Source organism: Pagrus major, chromosome 9, assembly GCF_040436345.1.
Source record: "Pagrus major chromosome 9, Pma_NU_1.0".
NCBI classification, from domain to species: Eukaryota; Metazoa; Chordata; class Actinopteri; order Spariformes; family Sparidae; genus Pagrus; species Pagrus major.
In genome coordinates, this window is record NC_133223.1 from 35,071,278 (window position 1) to 35,089,638 (window position 18,361).

The following is an 18,361-nucleotide window of genomic DNA, read 5'->3' on the forward strand; positions in this document are numbered from 1 at the left end:
AAACTTTTGTTTTTATGTAAAATCTAAATGTGTAAAGTAACTGAAGCTGCCAGATAATGTTAGTGAAGTAAAAAGTACAACGTCTGAGATGTAGAAGAGAATACTGGAAAATACAAGCACCTCAGCAGAACTGAAGTACAGTACTCGAGTAAATGTACTCTGTTACTTTGCATCACTGGCACTAAAGTTGACTTCAGTATTTTGGAGTTTTTATTTAGAGCTGATTTCATCTGAACTTCATAAAAAGCTCAGATTTGATACATTCATGTTAAAAGACGACTGTTGTTGCTGCTTTATGTTCATTTGTCAGAGGACTGTCACAGCTGAGCAGCTGCAGTGAACATTTCGCTTTAAAGTGTTGAGGAGCCGTTAGCTCAGTAATTAGTGCAGGTAACCCACAACCGAGGCTGTGACCTCGCTGCAGCGGCTCAGGGCTCCAGTCCGACCTACGCGTCTCCCCTCTCTCGTCCCTCCTGTCACTTCTGCTGTCCCATCAAAAAGTCATACATTTAAAAGAAACAGGGTGGCGCTGGTCGGGTCACTGACGTCTGCAGGATTCATCTGGTGGGGAGCGTGAATGAAAGTTAATCCACTGGTCGAGTCCAGTGTCAGACTGACGGTCGTCCCCGGAGCTACACAGCTAACGTTGCTAACAGTGTTGTTTTCTTCAGGACGTGTGGAGTTAATGAATGTTTGACGCTCAGACACATTGTTGTTTTCTGTTTGTTTATTGTGTTGGTCTGGTCATATCTTCAAAGAGATTATATACACAAATTAGTACAAGAAGAGGAGTTATCCAAAAAATGACACATTCAAAGACCCTCGAGGAAAAGACGTTAAGACAAGAGTGTGGTCCTGTGAGCTCTGCTCCGTTTGTCTTTTGTTTCCAACTTGTTTTAAAGCTAATGGAGAGCAGCTGCTGTCCACACTCGTATCTTAAGATCCTGTTCAGTTCAGAAACATCAGGCGCAGTGTTATTATGCTACAGCAGACACAATACAAAAACAACAAGTCTCCCTGGACTGATGAGTTTAAAGTGGTACAAAAGTCGTCTTTCTCCTGAAATCTGAGAGTAAGGCAAACTACATCTTCCCTTGTCTAAGAAAATAAATGCTCAGGCTATAGTTGCAGTTATTACTTTGATTAAAATAATTTACTTTAAGCTAATTATTTATGAAAAGATTCCAAGAAAACCCCGAACAGAAAAGTGGAAAAATACACAGACTTTCTTTATTTCACAATCACTGAATATTCAGCAAACAGCTTCACATTTCACTCGTCTCACTCACTCAAACTACCTGAAGTAAAGGACAGGAAACAGACAGGTGAGGGTTAACAACACACGTCTCACTGCACGCCAGTGACTTTAAGAGCAGCTGTGAGGACGACGTCTCTTAAGGCTCACAGATCAGCGTCTCCACCACCACCCTGCTCCCGAAGTGACGGATCTTGTGGCAGTTCAGAGCTTCACGCTTCTGCATACCTGCAGGACGACAGGAGAGACAGCAGAGAGACATCAGAGACACCAGAGACAGCAGAGAGACATCAGAGACACCAGAGACAGCAGAGAGACCAGAGAGACATCACAGAGGCAGCAGAGAGACATCAGAGACACCAGAGACACCAGAGAGACATCAGAGACACCAGAGAGACATCACAGAGACAGCAGAGAGACATCAGAGAGACCAGAGAGACATCAGAGACAGCAGAGAGACATCACAGAGACAGCAGAGAGACATCAGAGACACCAGAGAGACATCAGAGAGACCAGAGAGACATCAGAGACAGCAGAGAGACATCACAGAGACAGCAGAGAGACATCAGAGACAGCAGAGAGACATCACAGAGACAGCAGAGAGACATCAGAGACACCAGAGAGACATCAGAGACAGCAGAGAGACATCAGAGAGACCAGAGAGACATCAGAGACAGCAGAGAGACATCACAGAGACAGCAGAGAGACATCAGAGACAGCAGAGAGACATCACAGAGACAGCAGAGAGACATCAGAGACACCAGAGAGACATCAGAGACAGCAGAGAGACATCACAGAGACAGCAGAGAGACATCAGAGACACCAGAGAGACATCAGAGAGACCAGAGAGACATCAGAGACAGCAGAGAGACATCACAGAGACAGCAGAGAGACATCAGAGACACCAGAGAGACACCAGAGAGACATCAGAGACACCAGAGAGACAGCGGAGAGACATCAGAGAGACATCAGAGACAGCAGAGAGACATCAGAGACACCAGAGAGACACCAGAGAGACATCAGAGACACCAGAGAGACACCAGAGAGACATCAGAGACACCAGAGAGACAGCAGAGAGACATCAGAGAGATGTTAATACCAGGTGTGAACAGGGTTTTGCATTCACAGGTGAGTTCCTGTTCAGTCTGAGCTGCCACACAAACACACATGCTGACTGGCTGTTTGTGATCATTAAACTCAGATGGTTTATTTTGTCCTCTTCAGTCTGAATCCAGCTCACATGGACGTCATGTTGATAATGTAAATAATGTAAATAAAGGAGTTTGTGTCCGTACCCAGGACCCTGTCTCGGCGCTGCAGCTTGTAGGTGTCTTTGCCGCGGCACAGGTTGTAGATGAAGTATCCGAGCTGGTCGACGTGCTCCAGACGCTCGGTCACGATCATCTCCTCGTGGATCAGGTAGGACTGAGGCAGGTATGTGCCGGCCTGGAGAGAGAGAGGAACACAGGAACACGTCAGGCATCAGATCATAAGAATAATGAATCCTAATCCTTTAATAACGACTCATTCAGACTCCTCAGGCTCAGTGTGCAAGATAATGAAGTCCCGTCTGATGTTTTAACTAACTTCTTGTTCTCATTTGTTTTTCTAATTGTCTTACTGTGGTTTGATATGAAGATAATTTAACAATGATCTCTTTTCTGAATCTTTGTTGACAGATGTGTCTGAACTGAAATAAACTATCTGTGTTCTTTAGTCTCTTTCTTGTTGGGTTTCTCTTGAGTCAGTCTGTGGTCAGTGGGCAGTTTCTCTTCACCACAGGAGCCTGTCGACTGTAAACTGACACCAGAACCGTCTTAGATTCATCCCAACATCTGCAAGAATCAGTTTAACCAGCAGGCGGTTCTGGTGACGGTTGTTGTCTCCTCTCCTCTCCTCTCTATTAAAGGGACACCGAGTCATTCTGAGACATTTATTCACTTACATCCTCTGAAACTACATCCAGCAGCTAGTTAGCTTAGCATAAAGACTGGAAACAGCTGCCTGGCTGTGTCCAATGGTCCTCCCTGCTGACAGTGAATAAAATACTTAACCATTCCTATAAATGTCCACAGCAGGAGCTACAAGAACCAAAGCAAATGTATCTGAAGTGTGATCATATTGATCAATAACGACTCAATTAACTTCCTGTGAAGTTTGTCAGGAGAGAATCAAACCTTTAAATGTGAAACATTAATTGGAGAAGTCGATTGTTACCTTGACGTTGACGAGCAGCTCCAGGAAGTCTCTGGGAGGCATGACGATGGAGGTGTTGAGCGGGATGACGTAGCACTTGTTCAGACTCAGGTCCAGGTAGGCTGTCAGCTTCTGAGACACGACAACAACACAAAGCACTTTAACTTTTGTCTTTCTGAAAACATAAATATCTTTAATTCTGTGTTCATTTACTGAGCGCAGAGTTTTTATTAGAGACAGGCTTTTAATTTTTGCTCCATGTTTACCTGTTGTATTGAAACACATTGCTTTCATCAGTACAACAGAGTCAGACTCACATATTCACCAGTTACTTCACATTTCTGTGAAGAGCTGCAGTAGATTTCACATTAAAAGTCTTTCATCCTGCCTGTTACTGGTATGCTTTTAATGTGGAGAATCCACATTAATCCACAAGTGTTGAGTTTTTCTGACAGCTGTCGTTATATGAGAAGTCCTCTCATCTCCTCTTATTAAGATGCTGTATTTATATTACAATAAATCTATTGATGGTCAGCTCATTATTGATTCAGACAGGAAACAGCTGAGCGTCTGTGATGTCAGTCTGGGGGCGGAGCTTGGTCTCACCCTCTGGAAGTCGTGGACGATGTCGGCGGGGTCTCCATCGTCGAACTCGGGCACGGGGACGTTGATGAGCTCGACCTGCTCGCTCTCCAGCACCTGGATCCTCTCCTCCAGCTGACGCAGGTGGAACTGGTTGGGCAGCTCCACCTCCACCTGCAGACCAGTTCAGCCAGTTAACCACCAGTCAGTTACAATCAGTCAGCTACATGTCTGAACTCAACACGGATTAAAGACACTACAAAGATGGGAATGTAATAAGAGACCAAAGTGATGTTTGTCTGACGAACAATCCAACTTATCAATGAATCAGCTCATCGTTGTGTTTTGTCCAAGTTATTGTTGTGAACTGGCACATTGAGCATCAACTGCCAACAGTGTGATGTGGAAGAAAAAACATGGCGGCTAAAAACAGAACAGTTTGAAAATGGCTGATGAAAACAAAGTGTGAGGAGTCTAACTTGATAAAAACACACAGATGGAGAAGCAGTGGTGTGTTCAGTGACTCGTCAATCAATCAGTGTTATTGATTATTGATGAAGAGATGGTAACTCTCTGAAACCTGCTGTGTGTGAATCAAGTGTCGGTGTTGTTGTTCTTCATCGTACCTCCTCTTCCTCCCGGATCATGAAGTCCTCCTCACGGTAGTTCACCCCACACACAAACACATGGCCCTCCTGCAGGGAACCAGGAGAGAACCAGGAGGGAACCAGGAGGGAACAGGAAGGGAACCGGGAGGGAACCAGGAGGGAGCCGGGAGGGAACAGGGAGGGAACAGGGAGGGAACCGGGAGGGAACCGGGAGGGAACCAGGAGGGAGCCGGGAGGGAACAGGGAGGGAACAGGGAGGGAACCAGGAGAGAACCAGGAGGGAACAGGAAGGGAACCGGGAGGGAACCAGGAGGGAGCCGGGAGGGAACAGGGAGGGAACAGGAAGGGAACCGGGAGGGAACCAGGAGGGAGCCGGGAGGGAACAGGGAGGGAACCAGGAGAGAACCAGGAGGGAACCAGGAGGGAACAGGAAGGGAACCGGGAGGGAACCAGGAGGGAGCCGGGAGGGAACAGGGAGGGAACAGGAAGGGAACCAGGAGGGAGCCGGGAGGGAACAGGGAGGGAACCAGGAGAGAACCAGGGGGGAACAGGGAGGGAACCAGGAAGGAACAGGGAGGGAACCAGGAGGGAACCAGGGGGGAACCAGGAGAGAACCAGGGGGGAACAGGGAGGGAACCAGGAGGGAACCAGGAGAGAACCAGGAGAGAACCAGGGGGGAACAGGGAGACAACCAGGAGGGAACAGGGAGGGAACCAGGAGAGAACCAGGAGGGAACAGGGAGGGAACAGGAAAGGAACCGGGAGGGAACCAGGAGGGAGCCGGGAGGGAAGAGGGAGGGAACCAGGGGGGAACAGGGAGGGAACCGGGAGAGAACCAGGAGGGAACAGGGAGGGAACCAGGAGAGAACCAGGGGGAACAGGGAGACAACCAGGAGAAAACCAGGGGGGAACAGGGAGACAACCAGGAGGGAACAGGGAGGGAACCAGGAGAGAACCAGGAGGGAACAGGGAGGGAACCAGGAGAGAACCAGGAGGGAACAGGGAGGGAACCAGGAGAGAACCAGGAGGGAACAGGGAGGGGAGCGAGATTGAAAAAGGAGGGAACAGCACACAAAATGAGAAAGGAGATAAAACTAGTTAGAGCCTGTTTCATTACAGTAGATAAGGATGTATTTTAATGTGTAATAATAATATTAATAGTAATAGTAATAATAATAATAATAATAATAATACACAACCTGCTCCACACAGGAAAACATACAGAATACAATTCAATAAAATCGGAGCAGAAACAAACAATAACAGAAGAAAACAGTCATCAGTAAAATGAGCTGAAGGAGTGAAATGATTGGATGAGACGTGTCAGTGGACCATCAGGGTCTCTGAGGTTCTGGCCTCTCTACACCTCGGGTTCTATACGTACAGTACAGGCAGCCTGTTAATGGGTCACACTGGGTTCATCACAAACACAAACTGTCAGCTGACATGTTTTAGTTTGAGAACCTCCACAATAAAAGCCTTCCTGTCATGAAGAACAATTACAGCAGCTCTACTTCATGTATCTGTTTTCTGTTACTGATCTCTAGTCTGTATAAACATGATGTCACTGAATGTCTCATTTTGTCTGAACAGTCAGCAGCCAGCTCTCCTGTGTTACCTGTACAGGTAGGAACATGAGTACAGCTCTCAGCAGTCTGCCTGCTCCAACATGTCAGCTCTCATTTTCTCCTGAACCTGTGATTTATATTTCAGATGTTCACGGCTCTGTTACTGCCGACTGTGAGAGGTGGAGTTAAACCAGCTGAAGCGTTCATGACTTTATTAACGTTCTCTCGGTCTTCATGGTTTGTTGAGTGAAAACAAGTAGAACTGTTTTTGAATGGTCTCAGAGGGAGAGACGAGGTTTATTTTCATGTTTGATTTCACTGTATTTGTTCTGTACATGACTTCCTGTGCACCCTGTGCTGAGGTGTCTCCTTAAGACTTCAGCTGGTTTTTAATTGGCTAACTCCTCCTGGGTCGCCTACGTGAAGCCCTCAGGTCTTTAAACGCCTTCACGGTTTCCTTTAATATTTAATCATCGTCGGACACGTTACCTCTCCGTCCTCCCAGCCCTGTTGGGGCTGTCTGCTCACCTCCAGGATGTAGTAGCGGTACAGGTACGCTCCTCCAACCACCACTCCAGACAGCATGAGGGCCAGACCCAGGCACATGCACCAGCACCAGGCCCGGGACTGCTGACGCACCGGCAGAGCCGCCTCCGCATCCTGAAGACAGAAGAAGAAGAAGCTGTGAGGATGATCGTTGATTCAGGGATCAGATAGGTCGTCAAGAGGTTTTTTCTGATCTTTGCCACTTTTGTCCACAGGGGGCGCCAGAGTCAACACAAAGAAAGTTGCTGGTTGCAGCTTTAAGTATTTATGTCACTGACATGGAAACATTGTGTGTGTGGAGACTGAGACTCTGAGCTGTGTGTAGAGGAGGATTGTGGGTAAATATTCAGTGAAGTGATTTTATCAGCAGACAAACATCAGAGTGTGTGAGTGTGTGTGTGTGTGTGTGTGTGTGTGTGTGTGTGTGTGTGTGTGTGTGTGTGTGTGTGTGTGTCCAGGAGGATAAATAAAGAAGAACAAGTCTGGACTCGTCTGCTGATGAGAACTTGGTCTCAAACTGAATCATTAACGTGAAGTCTGGTTCTTTAACGAGCGTCACAAGTTTATAACGATGTTAAAGCTGAAGACACAAACACAACAACACACTTCGCTTCTGCTCTTTGACTTTGTTTTGTTCAGAACGACTCAGTGTTACAGACGACATCTCCTCTAATGAAAAACAAACTCTCTGCTGCTGTCAGACTCGTCACATTTAAAGAGTACAACCAGAGTAATCAACTACTTCACTGTGTAACTGATGGTCAGATTTAATGTTCTGTCACTTCTCCAATAATACATTCATCACTAAAGTAAGAAACAGTGACGACACAAAGTTCACTTTCAAAGAGAAAATATGGAAACAGAAATGTGCAACTTGTATATTTTTTATTACTAGTTGGATAATCAACTATTCAACCATTATCAGGCCGAGGCGCAGCACTGGGGCCCCCTTAACTCAATCAGTGTAAAATCACTGTGGAGAGCATCAGAACCGACCCAGTGACGATGTTGTCTTATATCTTTATGAAGTTATTTGGGTTTTCTGCTCCAGCTTTTCTACCCCTTTGTACACTGATATGTTAATAATAATGGTTGATAATGATGATATTCTTCGGGGAGGACAGACAAAAACTGCCATCAAGTACATGCACCAAAGATTTCCACAAACCGAATAAAAAATACTGAAGAATCCCATGAAAACGTGTTTAACAGGAAACTGTCCTGTTGAACCATCAGAAGAAAAGATCATCTGCTTCTTTGATTAAAGTCAAAGTACAATCCTGCAGACATAAGAACGTAATGTGAGAGGTTAACTTCGACTCCCACAATGCATTTTGATATAAAATATCCAATCACAGAAGTTTAAATTCTATTGATTGATTCATGAAGGAGGAGGCTTCCTTCATGTACCAGCAGCTTCACTCCACGTCGCCACAGCTGCCGATTTCTGACTTTATGTTGGTTTTTATATTTTGTGTTCCCACAATGCTTCACTTCATGACAGGCTTCTTGCTCTTGTTCCTGTGTGGTCAAATGAACGGTCCACAAACTGAAAGTATATGCCATCACTTCTGTTCTCATCAAAAACACTTCTCGCACACTCTATCATGAACCTGGACGGCTCCATGATCTTCATGTAAAACACCTGCAGATACAACACAGAACATACAATATTCAGATGAAGCAGTAAAAAAAGAAAAGTACTCTTCAGGTTTCAGTCGGTTACAGGAGGAAGTGGGCTGTTTCTGACCTCGCCTCACTTTACTGACAAACTCAAACCGACTGTTGTGAAAGTGTTTTCTGAGAAAGAGGAGGAACGTTCCGAAAAGAGGAACCAAAGAACGACTGTTAGAGACTAAACTGTGAGAATAAAGAGGAAGTGAAGTGTGTACAAAGAGAAACGAGCTGAGGGAGCAGCTAACGGTCCAGCTAACAGTCCTGCTGATGGACATTAAAGAGACGTGTCCTCAGGCTTTTGTCCTTCAGGTTGTCTCTGCTGAGTCCAGGTTTGTTCGTGAAGGTGAAACGACAGGAGAAGAAGAAGAGGATGTTTTCAGACGACTCAGGGGAATATTAAACAGGTCACTGTGGCCCTGAGTCCGGTCTGTCAGGCAGGACGTGGACAGACAAAGTTTAAGGTGTCAAACATGTTCAGGATGACTGATCTGAACTCTACATGAGTCCATTTGTACATGAGACCCAATAAAAAGAGCCAGTCAGGTTTTAATCCCATACAGGCTGTAAAGACCATCCTCACGAATTAAGACTTTTTTTCTTACTCAAACTATTAATAGATTATCACAATAGTTGTCGACTAATTTATAACTGATAACTAAATGTTAAATGTAATCAGTTACTAACTGACCAACAGGACAGTTTATCTCATCATCACGACACTGAAGCGCCTCCGATGCTTCATGCTAGCACCACCTCTACTCGCTGTGGTCCTCCATCTTACTGATCAACAGGTGAACAGGTGAAGCTGCCCCCTGCTGGAGCAGCAGGTGAACTACATCACCTGCTCTGTCTCACTGTGGTCGTCCTCGACTGCAACTCTGCTTCATGTTTCACAACTAGACTCAGAGACAAGAACCAACAGGTTCACACCGACATGTCACAACACACACACACACACACACACACACACACACACACACACTCTGCAGGAACTCAATGTTCAGGTGGATTATTATGGAGAACATTTCCAGGTGATGAAGCAGCCGATCGTCACCTCACCTGGTCTAACTGATCAACTCCTTCACGTTTTCTTCAGATCCACGCATTGATTAATCAACATGATCGTCTCTGCCTGACTTGATGATTCGAGGACTAGAATCATTTTCTTATTGATTGAGTGTGTGTGTGTGTGTGTGTGTGTGTGTGTGTGTGTGTGTGTGTGTGTGTGTATGTGTGTGTGTCATCACATTAAGTCAGCCACAACAAACCAACATATCCCAGTTGATGAGGTTCTGGTGGATCCTCACATGGTTTGTGTTTGTCTGGACGATCAGAATCAACATCCTGGTTGTTTATTATATTTCTGATCAGCTGATGTGAACCAACAATCAGCAGCAGACACGCTGACAGCAGAGCAGCTGATCCACACGGGTTCAGGTTCACAACATGACGTCACACACAGGCCACCAAGTGACACTGAGCACCAGACAGGTGAGCACCAGACAGGTGTGTATCGGACAGGTGTGTATCGGACAGGTGTGTATCAGTGTTCAGGACAGAGTTTAGTTTCAGAGTGAAACTTCATCCTCAGCCCTGTGAAGGCAGCAGACTCAAAGCCTCTGACACAAAGCTTCACTGAACATCTCCACGACACGCTCGGTTTTACCTGCACATTTCTGTATTAAAGGAACAGTTCACCCACAAAGTAAACTCAGTCACCGATCGACCATCGCCTCGTGCTAACACTGTTAATACCCTTATTTATTATTTGTAAATAAAAATACACTGCCCACACTGTGGATAATTACACTGTTCATATTGTAAATATTATGTTTATACGAGTCTATTCTATTCCTTATCTTTTTAGTTGTATTGTAATATTACTGACCGTTGGCTGCTGTAACAAAGGAAATTCCCCATTTGCGGGACAAATAAAGGAATTCTGATTCTGATTCTGATTAGCTCAGTGAAGATTTCAGTAAAATAATAGTTTAGTATAAAATAATATAAAAGTTCCCTCAGCGTGAGTCTGAGTCGATAAAGACTGAAGTTTTGGGTGAACGGTTTTCTTTTAAGGACGACATCACACAACTAACTTCTGGTTCCTCTGAGTTACAACACAGTCAAACCTCATGTAGACAACAACAACAACTACACAACAACTACACAACCACCTGAGATCAATATTATTAATATGAACTAAAAATAACTGACAGAACTCATCAAGTAATCAGACGAGTATTACCTTGATTACACTATTGAACTGTTCAGTCCCTAATCTGTCAGGTCTGCTCGTGGAGGGTGGAGGGTGGAGGGTGGAGGCGGTGTTTAGGTGGAGTATGTGTGTCTGGCTGTTAATCCTCCTCCTTGTAGAGTTTTATCGGTCGGCTCTCAGCAGGAGGCAGCTAAAGCTCAGAGGATGAGTCTCAATCTGACCGATTAACTGTAATCCTGTCCAACAGTCTGAGAGGACGCAGAGAGACCAGAGACCAGGACAAGAGCTCAGCTGTAATCTGATTACTCCATGTATCTGAAGATACAAACTGATGTAGTTTATATGAAGCAAACTGAAGTCAATGACGTCACTGAGCTGATGTATGTACATCAGCTGCTGACAGCGAGAGGCTGTCAGACACACAACTCAACTGTACTGTCAATAATAAACTCGTTATATTCTCCATCCTCCCGTTGGTTAATAAACTCGTTATATTCTCCATCCTCCCGTTGGTTAATAAACTCGTTATATTCTCCATCCTCCCGTTGGTTAATAAGAGGAACAAGAACAACGTTCTCACAGTTGAGAACTGGACCGTGAGGATGCTCAGGATTTTGGACTGACTGTGATTAATTAATTGTTTCAGCTCTAATCTAAACCCAGAACAGACATAGTTTATACACCAGGCCGACGTGAGCTGAGGAGTGAGAAAAATATAAGAAATAATTATCAACGTGGAGAAAAACAGAGTTGACATTGTGATCTATGTGCTCTGGACTGAAGACTGATTCTGCTTTGACTCCATGATGTCTGTATGAGACTCAGTGACACAGACTGATCCAACCTGTCATCAGGACACACGATCCACACAGACTCACACCAACTACAGCAACACACATCTGAGTGTCAGTTCACTGTCAGTATGTTTCCATGAAGACCTTCAGTGGAGCTACAGTCCCAGCTCGATCAGGTCATAGTCTCAGTATACAACCACCAGGAGAGAATCCACCGACTCCACCGCAGCAGGTGGTGATCTGAACTGTTTCAGCTCATTGCTACTGGACCTTCATCCGTCGACATCAACGATAACGTCACACACCAAACAAGTTACAAAGTCAACAGGCTGCACAGCCAACAGTGAAAACATGGACGACTATCGGGCGCTGTACATAATATATTGTATTAATAGTCGTCGTCTTCTCTTGTTTTTCCCGGCGTCCAGCTCAGGATTTATGACGTGGACGACTCCCGGGTCAGCGGCTGTTGGATGACCGTGCTGCACGTGCAGAACGCTGAGGCCAGTTCAGGTCCGACTGACACGTATACATGAAAGAGTCAACGGATTCCAACCACAGTATCTGGAGCGTTAGTCCACTTTGAGAAGTCTGATCTAGTACGATTCAGTCGGACACAAAACTCCTGACATCATGTAAATGAGCTGAGTGATGACAGCTGACAATCATTTACACTGTTGATTCATCTGTTCATCATTTCCTCCATTAATCCATTAGTTGTTTGGTCTGTTACATTAAACAAAATAGTTTTCTATCAATGGATTAATAAAATATAATATTAAAGAGTTGATGTGTTTGCAGACAGTCTTCATGTATAAACAGACGGACATGTTGTGATCTCAGTCACAGCAGAGCTCTGTTAAAACTTCCTTCCTGTTTCTGCCTCAGTCAGCCAGTCAGACCACTTCCTGTTTCACTCAAACCACTTTACAGTTGCACTTCACTGACTCAGTTATTAACAACATGTTCACTGTCATGGTTTATACAGTCACTGAGTGATAAACACCAGACTGGTTCAGTTCAGCTTCACACACACACGTGATGAGCTTTACTTTATATTATATGATATTCAAAGACAAAAACGTCACTTTGACTTGTGATTAAATGAACGATGTGCACATGAAGATCAGGTAACGTGTCATGACTGGTGCTGCTGTGGACCAATCAGGCTCCAGTACTGTGAGAACGTCATCATCACAGTCAAACATGATGAAGCAGTTTGTCGTCTGAGTCCAGTGTGTTGTTCTGATATTAGTGTCTTTACAATAATACAATAATAAATATGAACACATCCAACAAAGTGTTGAACATCTTCAGGGACTTCAGGAAGACGTTCAACTGAAACAGCTGCAGTTCAGTGAAAACTGACCTTTAATGAGCAACATTTACACCTGGTGGCATGTACCAACAGCACCTGAAGGCTCACCTGCAGCCTGACGAGGCTTCAGTACAGCAGAGTGATGCGTTCATGTACCAACAGCACCTGAAGGCTCACCTGCAGCCTGACGAGGCTTCAGTACAGCAGAGTGATGCGTTCATGTACCGACAGCACCTGAAGGCTCACCTGCAGCCTGACGAGGCTTCAGTACAGCAGAGTGATGCGTTCATGTACCAACAGCTCAGCTCAGGAGTTCTCTGTGTTCACCTGAGGCTCAGCTGTCTGTGGCTTAATTTCACTGTTTTCTCTATGGAGTTCTGCACAGGAACCCCGTCAGGCCCAATGACTTGAGTCGGCACACACAGACATCAGTGTGATAAACATCTATTTTATATTCTGATGAAACTATTGATATATAAAGTTACTAGACTAATCAAGTGTAAATCAGTTTAATTGATTTATATGTGACATTTGACACTAAACTATTGATCATATGATGTAAATATAAATCCGCACTGAACTGTGAAAGTTGTTAGTGTTGAGAAATGACAGCAGCTGTTGAATCAGAGCTCGTTACCGACTGAATGTGATGAAATATGAATTTCATCCAGCACACCGAACATTAAACCACATTATGAGTTTCAGTCTGACCAGACGTCTCTCAGTCTGTGTCTGAGCTTCAGGCTGACCACAGCTCACTCAGTTTATTCCTGTAGAGGCTAAACGGAGCTGCAGACATGATTAGACCGAGTGCTGAGCCTGATCTATTTTCTCTGACTGTAATCATCTCACAGCGAGGCTTTACATCACTGCTTCACCTCTGTGAACACACACAGGCTGGAGACGATGGAGCAGGTTCATTAACGATGTTTCTCCTCAATCGTCACATCAAACTGTTCTCAAACTGTTTGTCCTGTGTGATGAACCTGACGACTGTCTGCAGGCTTCAGGTCCGAGTCAGGACGTCGAACTGAACACAAACAGAAACGCAGAGGTCGGCAGCTAAAACCACTGAGTTCAGGCTGATTAACACTGAAATCAGGAAGGAAAGAAAAACTGAGAGCGGAAACAATCGGTTTAATCACCACGTCCACCAACACTAAAATAATATAACGTTTATTATCAGGTCATGTTGGTGGATCCAGCTCCTCACAGGAGGATCTGCTGCTGTTTGTCTCAGGAAAGAAGAAATGAAGACGTCACCTGCTGATTTCTGACAGTTTATAGACTCAACATGTGTTTACAATAAAACGTCGAGGAGATGAAACTTTCCTGAACTGTAACTTTTCTCTTTAACAGGCTGTGAGTGACTGAACCAGCTGACTTCACTGTGAGCAGCTGACTGCATCACACTGCTAAACCAACCACCAGCACCTTCACAGGCCGAGGCTCAGGTGACATCATCATCATCATCCTCATCACCATCATCATCATCATCAGCCTGAGACGAGACGAGACGAACAAGCTGACAGCTGAAACAGTGTGAAAGTTTCTTCAGTTTCATGACTTCAGATCAGTTTTCTGTGAGTGGACGTGAAGAAGTGAACGTCAGAGATAAGTGTGTTTCCTGACTCACACCGCTCATTATCTTCTTCATTGTTTCTATAAAAGATGTTTCACAACTTCACCTTTAAACTTTATTTCCTGACGACACTGTTGCACCATATTACATAAACTGTGGATGATTTGAGCCGTCGTGACGTTTATAGAAACATTTCATCTGCTGCAGAAATATGAATATATGTTGATGTGAAGACAGTGACTCAGTAACTATACAAAATAATATCAGCTGCTTCAGATGGAACAATATTTTACAAACCTTCAGAAAACGTTTGTCATGGCTCCAGGCGGCAGCCATTTTGTCACATTTTAGGAGACAAAGTGACGACATGTTGTAACTCAGGTCACTTCAGACACCAGGAGCAGAAGTCAACAAGCTGTGATGGACTCAGCTGTCACTCTAACAGTTCATATAATCATTATCATTAGTATCATTATCATTAATATTATTGTCATTAATATGATCATATTTATTCAGTTATCTGGAGAACGTGATGTGTTGTGCTGCTGGTGTAAAGTCAGTCTGGAGCCTGTTTATAGGACCTACAACTGATCAGCAGGTCTGGACTCCATCTTACAGACGTATGAGGACTTTACAGAGCAGACGGAGGAGCTCCACCAGCTCCACCAGCTCCATCAGCTCCACCAGCTCCACCAGCTCCACCAGCTCCACCAGCTCCATCAGCTCCACGTTACAGTGTGGATATGAGGGCAGAGTGCTGTCTGCAGACACTTCAGTCCTCCACGAGGAAACAATTAGGAGCTGGTTATCAAGATAAGAGTCAGACTGAAACTGAAACTGACACCACCTCCTCCTCCTCCTCCTCCTCCTCCACACAGACCACTGAACAGTCTGAAACCAGCAGCACAGATATTCATCTTCATCACATACAGAGTGTTTCTCTCCAGGGTGGAGGCAGTCTGACACCACACACACTTCTTCTTCTACAGCCTCAGATAACAGACGAGGTTTTGGACCAAATATAAACTGATTCATGATGTCATCCTGTTAATTAAACATACACTTAAATCTCATAAAATGGCACTGAACCATCATCTCCACGTTGTTTCTTTTGTTTTGAATCAAAACGTTTCCACACAACTAATTTAACTTCATGTGAGCCAGCAGTTCACAACTAATCACCGTCACCGTGATGGTGAACCGCGAGGATCCTCACCACCGTCACCGTGAGGATCCTCACCATCGTCACCGTGAGGATCCTCACCATCGTCACCGTGAGGATCCTCACCACCGTCACCGTGAGGATCCTCACCACCGTCACCGTGAGGATCCTCACCACCGTCACCGTGAGGATCCTCACGGTGACGGTGGTGGGCCACCACGAGGATCCTCACCACCGCCACCGTGAGGATCCTCACCACCGCCACCGTGAGGATCCTCACCACCGTCACCGTGAGGATCCTCACCATCGTCACTGTGAGGACACTTCACCACATCAATTCATCCTGACTGTTTCTGTCTCACATCGTCTCTTTCCTGTGATGGACAGCTGTCTCTTTGTCAAGGACCAAGATAAATAAAAGATTAAATAATAATCACAGTTTACATGTTTTAAAGCAGCTTCGTGTTAAATGCAGACGAGACACAGCAGCTCAGAGACAACATGAAACCCAACAACAGGACAAAGACAGAGAAGCGACTTCATGTCTCAGAGGAGACGAGTCAATTGTTCAGCCAATCAGGTGAAAGATGTTTTTTCTCTGCAGCAAAACATTATTTTCATGTAAACGTTCCACCTAATTTAATTCTACCAGTTGAATGTAAAGAGTCACATTTAACTCAGGCTGAGTTTTAATGTGAATAAATGAAATGAGTGAAACATGATGTGGGTCACAGATAATCAGCTGCGTCTCATGACTGATACAGATCACATAACCAATAATTTCACTTTTTTATGCTTTAAATATAAACATTCTTATTATTATATTTTAAATACGTTCAGGAGCTGTAATATAAGCAGAGCGGAGCGTGAGACAAACAGCCTCCTGTCTCTCTCACCATGCAGACGCTGCACCGACAGATGTTAATCATTCATCATTAATCAATCGATTGATCACTGTTGATCGACAATCAGACGGCGAGAAAAGAATCAAAACTATTTAAGTTATTTTTAATATAAAAAATACAAAATTACATTTTATATTAAATTATATTATTACATTTGAGATATTTAGTAGATTCAATACAGGTTTGATTTTGGACGTCCACAATTAAAGTGATGTCATTATGTTGTGTGTTTAATTATCACTCAGGTAACGAACAGTTCATGTTTATAATAACCTGCAGCTTTGTGTTTAAATCAATAATAAATTACTTAAATTACCTCTGAAGTACTTCACTGGAGTATTTCCACCTGACTCCACTACACCTCAGATATTATGTGTCTGCAGTAACTGAATTTACTCAGGCTAAGTTATTTAATTTATTCACACTGACTCAACATGACAGAAAAACTTGACCTTTAACTTCTGGAATAAAACTAGATGACAGCGTTTTATACGGATCGATTACTGATCGATTACTGATCGATTACTGATCGATTACTGATCGAGTGTGAGGGTTTGATAGTGACAGAGCCTTCAGCTTCATGTGGGATCTGTGACGTCACTGAGTACATGACATTAGATTAGATTGACTGGAAACTACAAACAAAGATCGTTTAACTGCGATCAGACGCTGACACCCAAACTGAGCTACAAACTGGGAGTAAAATAAAAAAAACTGAAGCAAATGTACAAAAACACATCAGAAATGTTCAAATAAATGTTAAAGGACATATTAAAGTGTTTAAATATGAAGTTTATCAGATTAAATCCACATTAATCCTCCTGAGGACGAAACAAACCCACGAATTATATAATTTAACGTTTCCAAAACACGTTAAAACTCCTCGGACTGGACGTTAAAGTGACTTCTGCCGCAGTGTGTCGGACACCGGGTCACAGCAGACACGAGCAGCTGTAGTTAAACCACATTACAGCAACACGATCACCTGAAAACAAAGTGCGTGTCTCCGCAGCTCCGTTAGCCATTTTCTACTCACTTTGTCCTCCTCGGTGAGAAGAGTTTCCGCGTCCTTCTTCACATCTTTCTGTCCCAGCGAAGAGTTAAAAGACACCTTCACCATCCTGGAAGAGACGCTGACAAACTGCAAACTGCGAAAAACACGAAGAAAAGTCCGTAAAAACGACGAAAACAGAGAGAAATCGCTCCGAAGTGAAGTGTTCGCACTTCTCTCCGGCCAAGTCTGATCTGTTGTGACAACAGCGAGGTCAAGCGCGCGACACAGCGACCACACTTCCGGTTTTCACTCAAATAAAAGCATAACTGACGAAACCTGGCAACATTTCCTGAAAGCGATATGGTGATAAAATATTACTTTGGTAAAATTACAAGTCCCCCATATGAAGAGTACTCGAGTACAAGTCTTAAAGTATCTGATATTAAATGTACTTCAGTATCAAACATCAGTAAAGTAACTGATCCATATATTTACATGTATAAACTGCATAAAGTCACAATCACTGTTATAAATACATTAATTTAAAAATGTGCTACTTTGGCTCTGATGCAGCATGTAATCTGTAAAGTAACCAACAATAAAGTTATTAAATTAATGTAGATGAGTGTAAGTGTAATGTCGCAGAAAATGGAAATACTCAAGTACAAGTACCTCAAAATTGTACTTGAGTAAATGTACTTAGTTACATTCCATCACTGGAAATATTCAATAGGTTTTAAGACCAAACTGTAAAAATACTCCATTACAGGTAAAAGTACTGCATTATAAATGTTACTTAAGTAAAAGTATAAGAGTATAATCAGTAAACTGTAAAGTATAAAGAGTAAAAGTACTCATGTTGCAGCTGAATGTGTTTCCTGTCACTTTTATCATTATAAATATTATAGTTTTAGATTTTTGATCATTAATGTAAATAATATTTTCATGTTGTAGCCGGAG

At 43.8% G+C, this 18,361-nt stretch overlaps 1 protein-coding gene across 2 annotated transcripts; it reads right to left on the minus strand.

Annotated features, from left to right (window-relative positions):
* Positions 1 to 709: 709 nt before the first annotated feature.
* On the minus strand, positions 710 to 17,682 carry LOC141002119 (integral membrane protein 2B-like). 2 transcript variants are annotated; one of them, XM_073473297.1, is made up of 7 exons: positions 17,444 to 17,682; positions 6,737 to 6,868; positions 4,660 to 4,728; positions 4,058 to 4,207; positions 3,473 to 3,583; positions 2,551 to 2,701; positions 710 to 1,483 (listed from the first exon to the last, which is right to left on the minus strand). In XM_073473297.1, exons 1-7 carry the CDS (start codon positions 17,525 to 17,527, stop codon positions 1,395 to 1,397), a joined length of 786 nt encoding a protein of 261 aa, XP_073329398.1. In that variant the 5' UTR covers positions 17,528 to 17,682; the 3' UTR covers positions 710 to 1,394. The 2 variants fall into 2 exon arrangements, with proteins under 2 accessions (XP_073329398.1, XP_073329399.1); XM_073473298.1 differs by having other exon boundaries at positions 6,698 to 6,868; positions 17,444 to 17,654.
* Between the last annotated feature and the right edge of the window lie 679 nt (positions 17,683 to 18,361).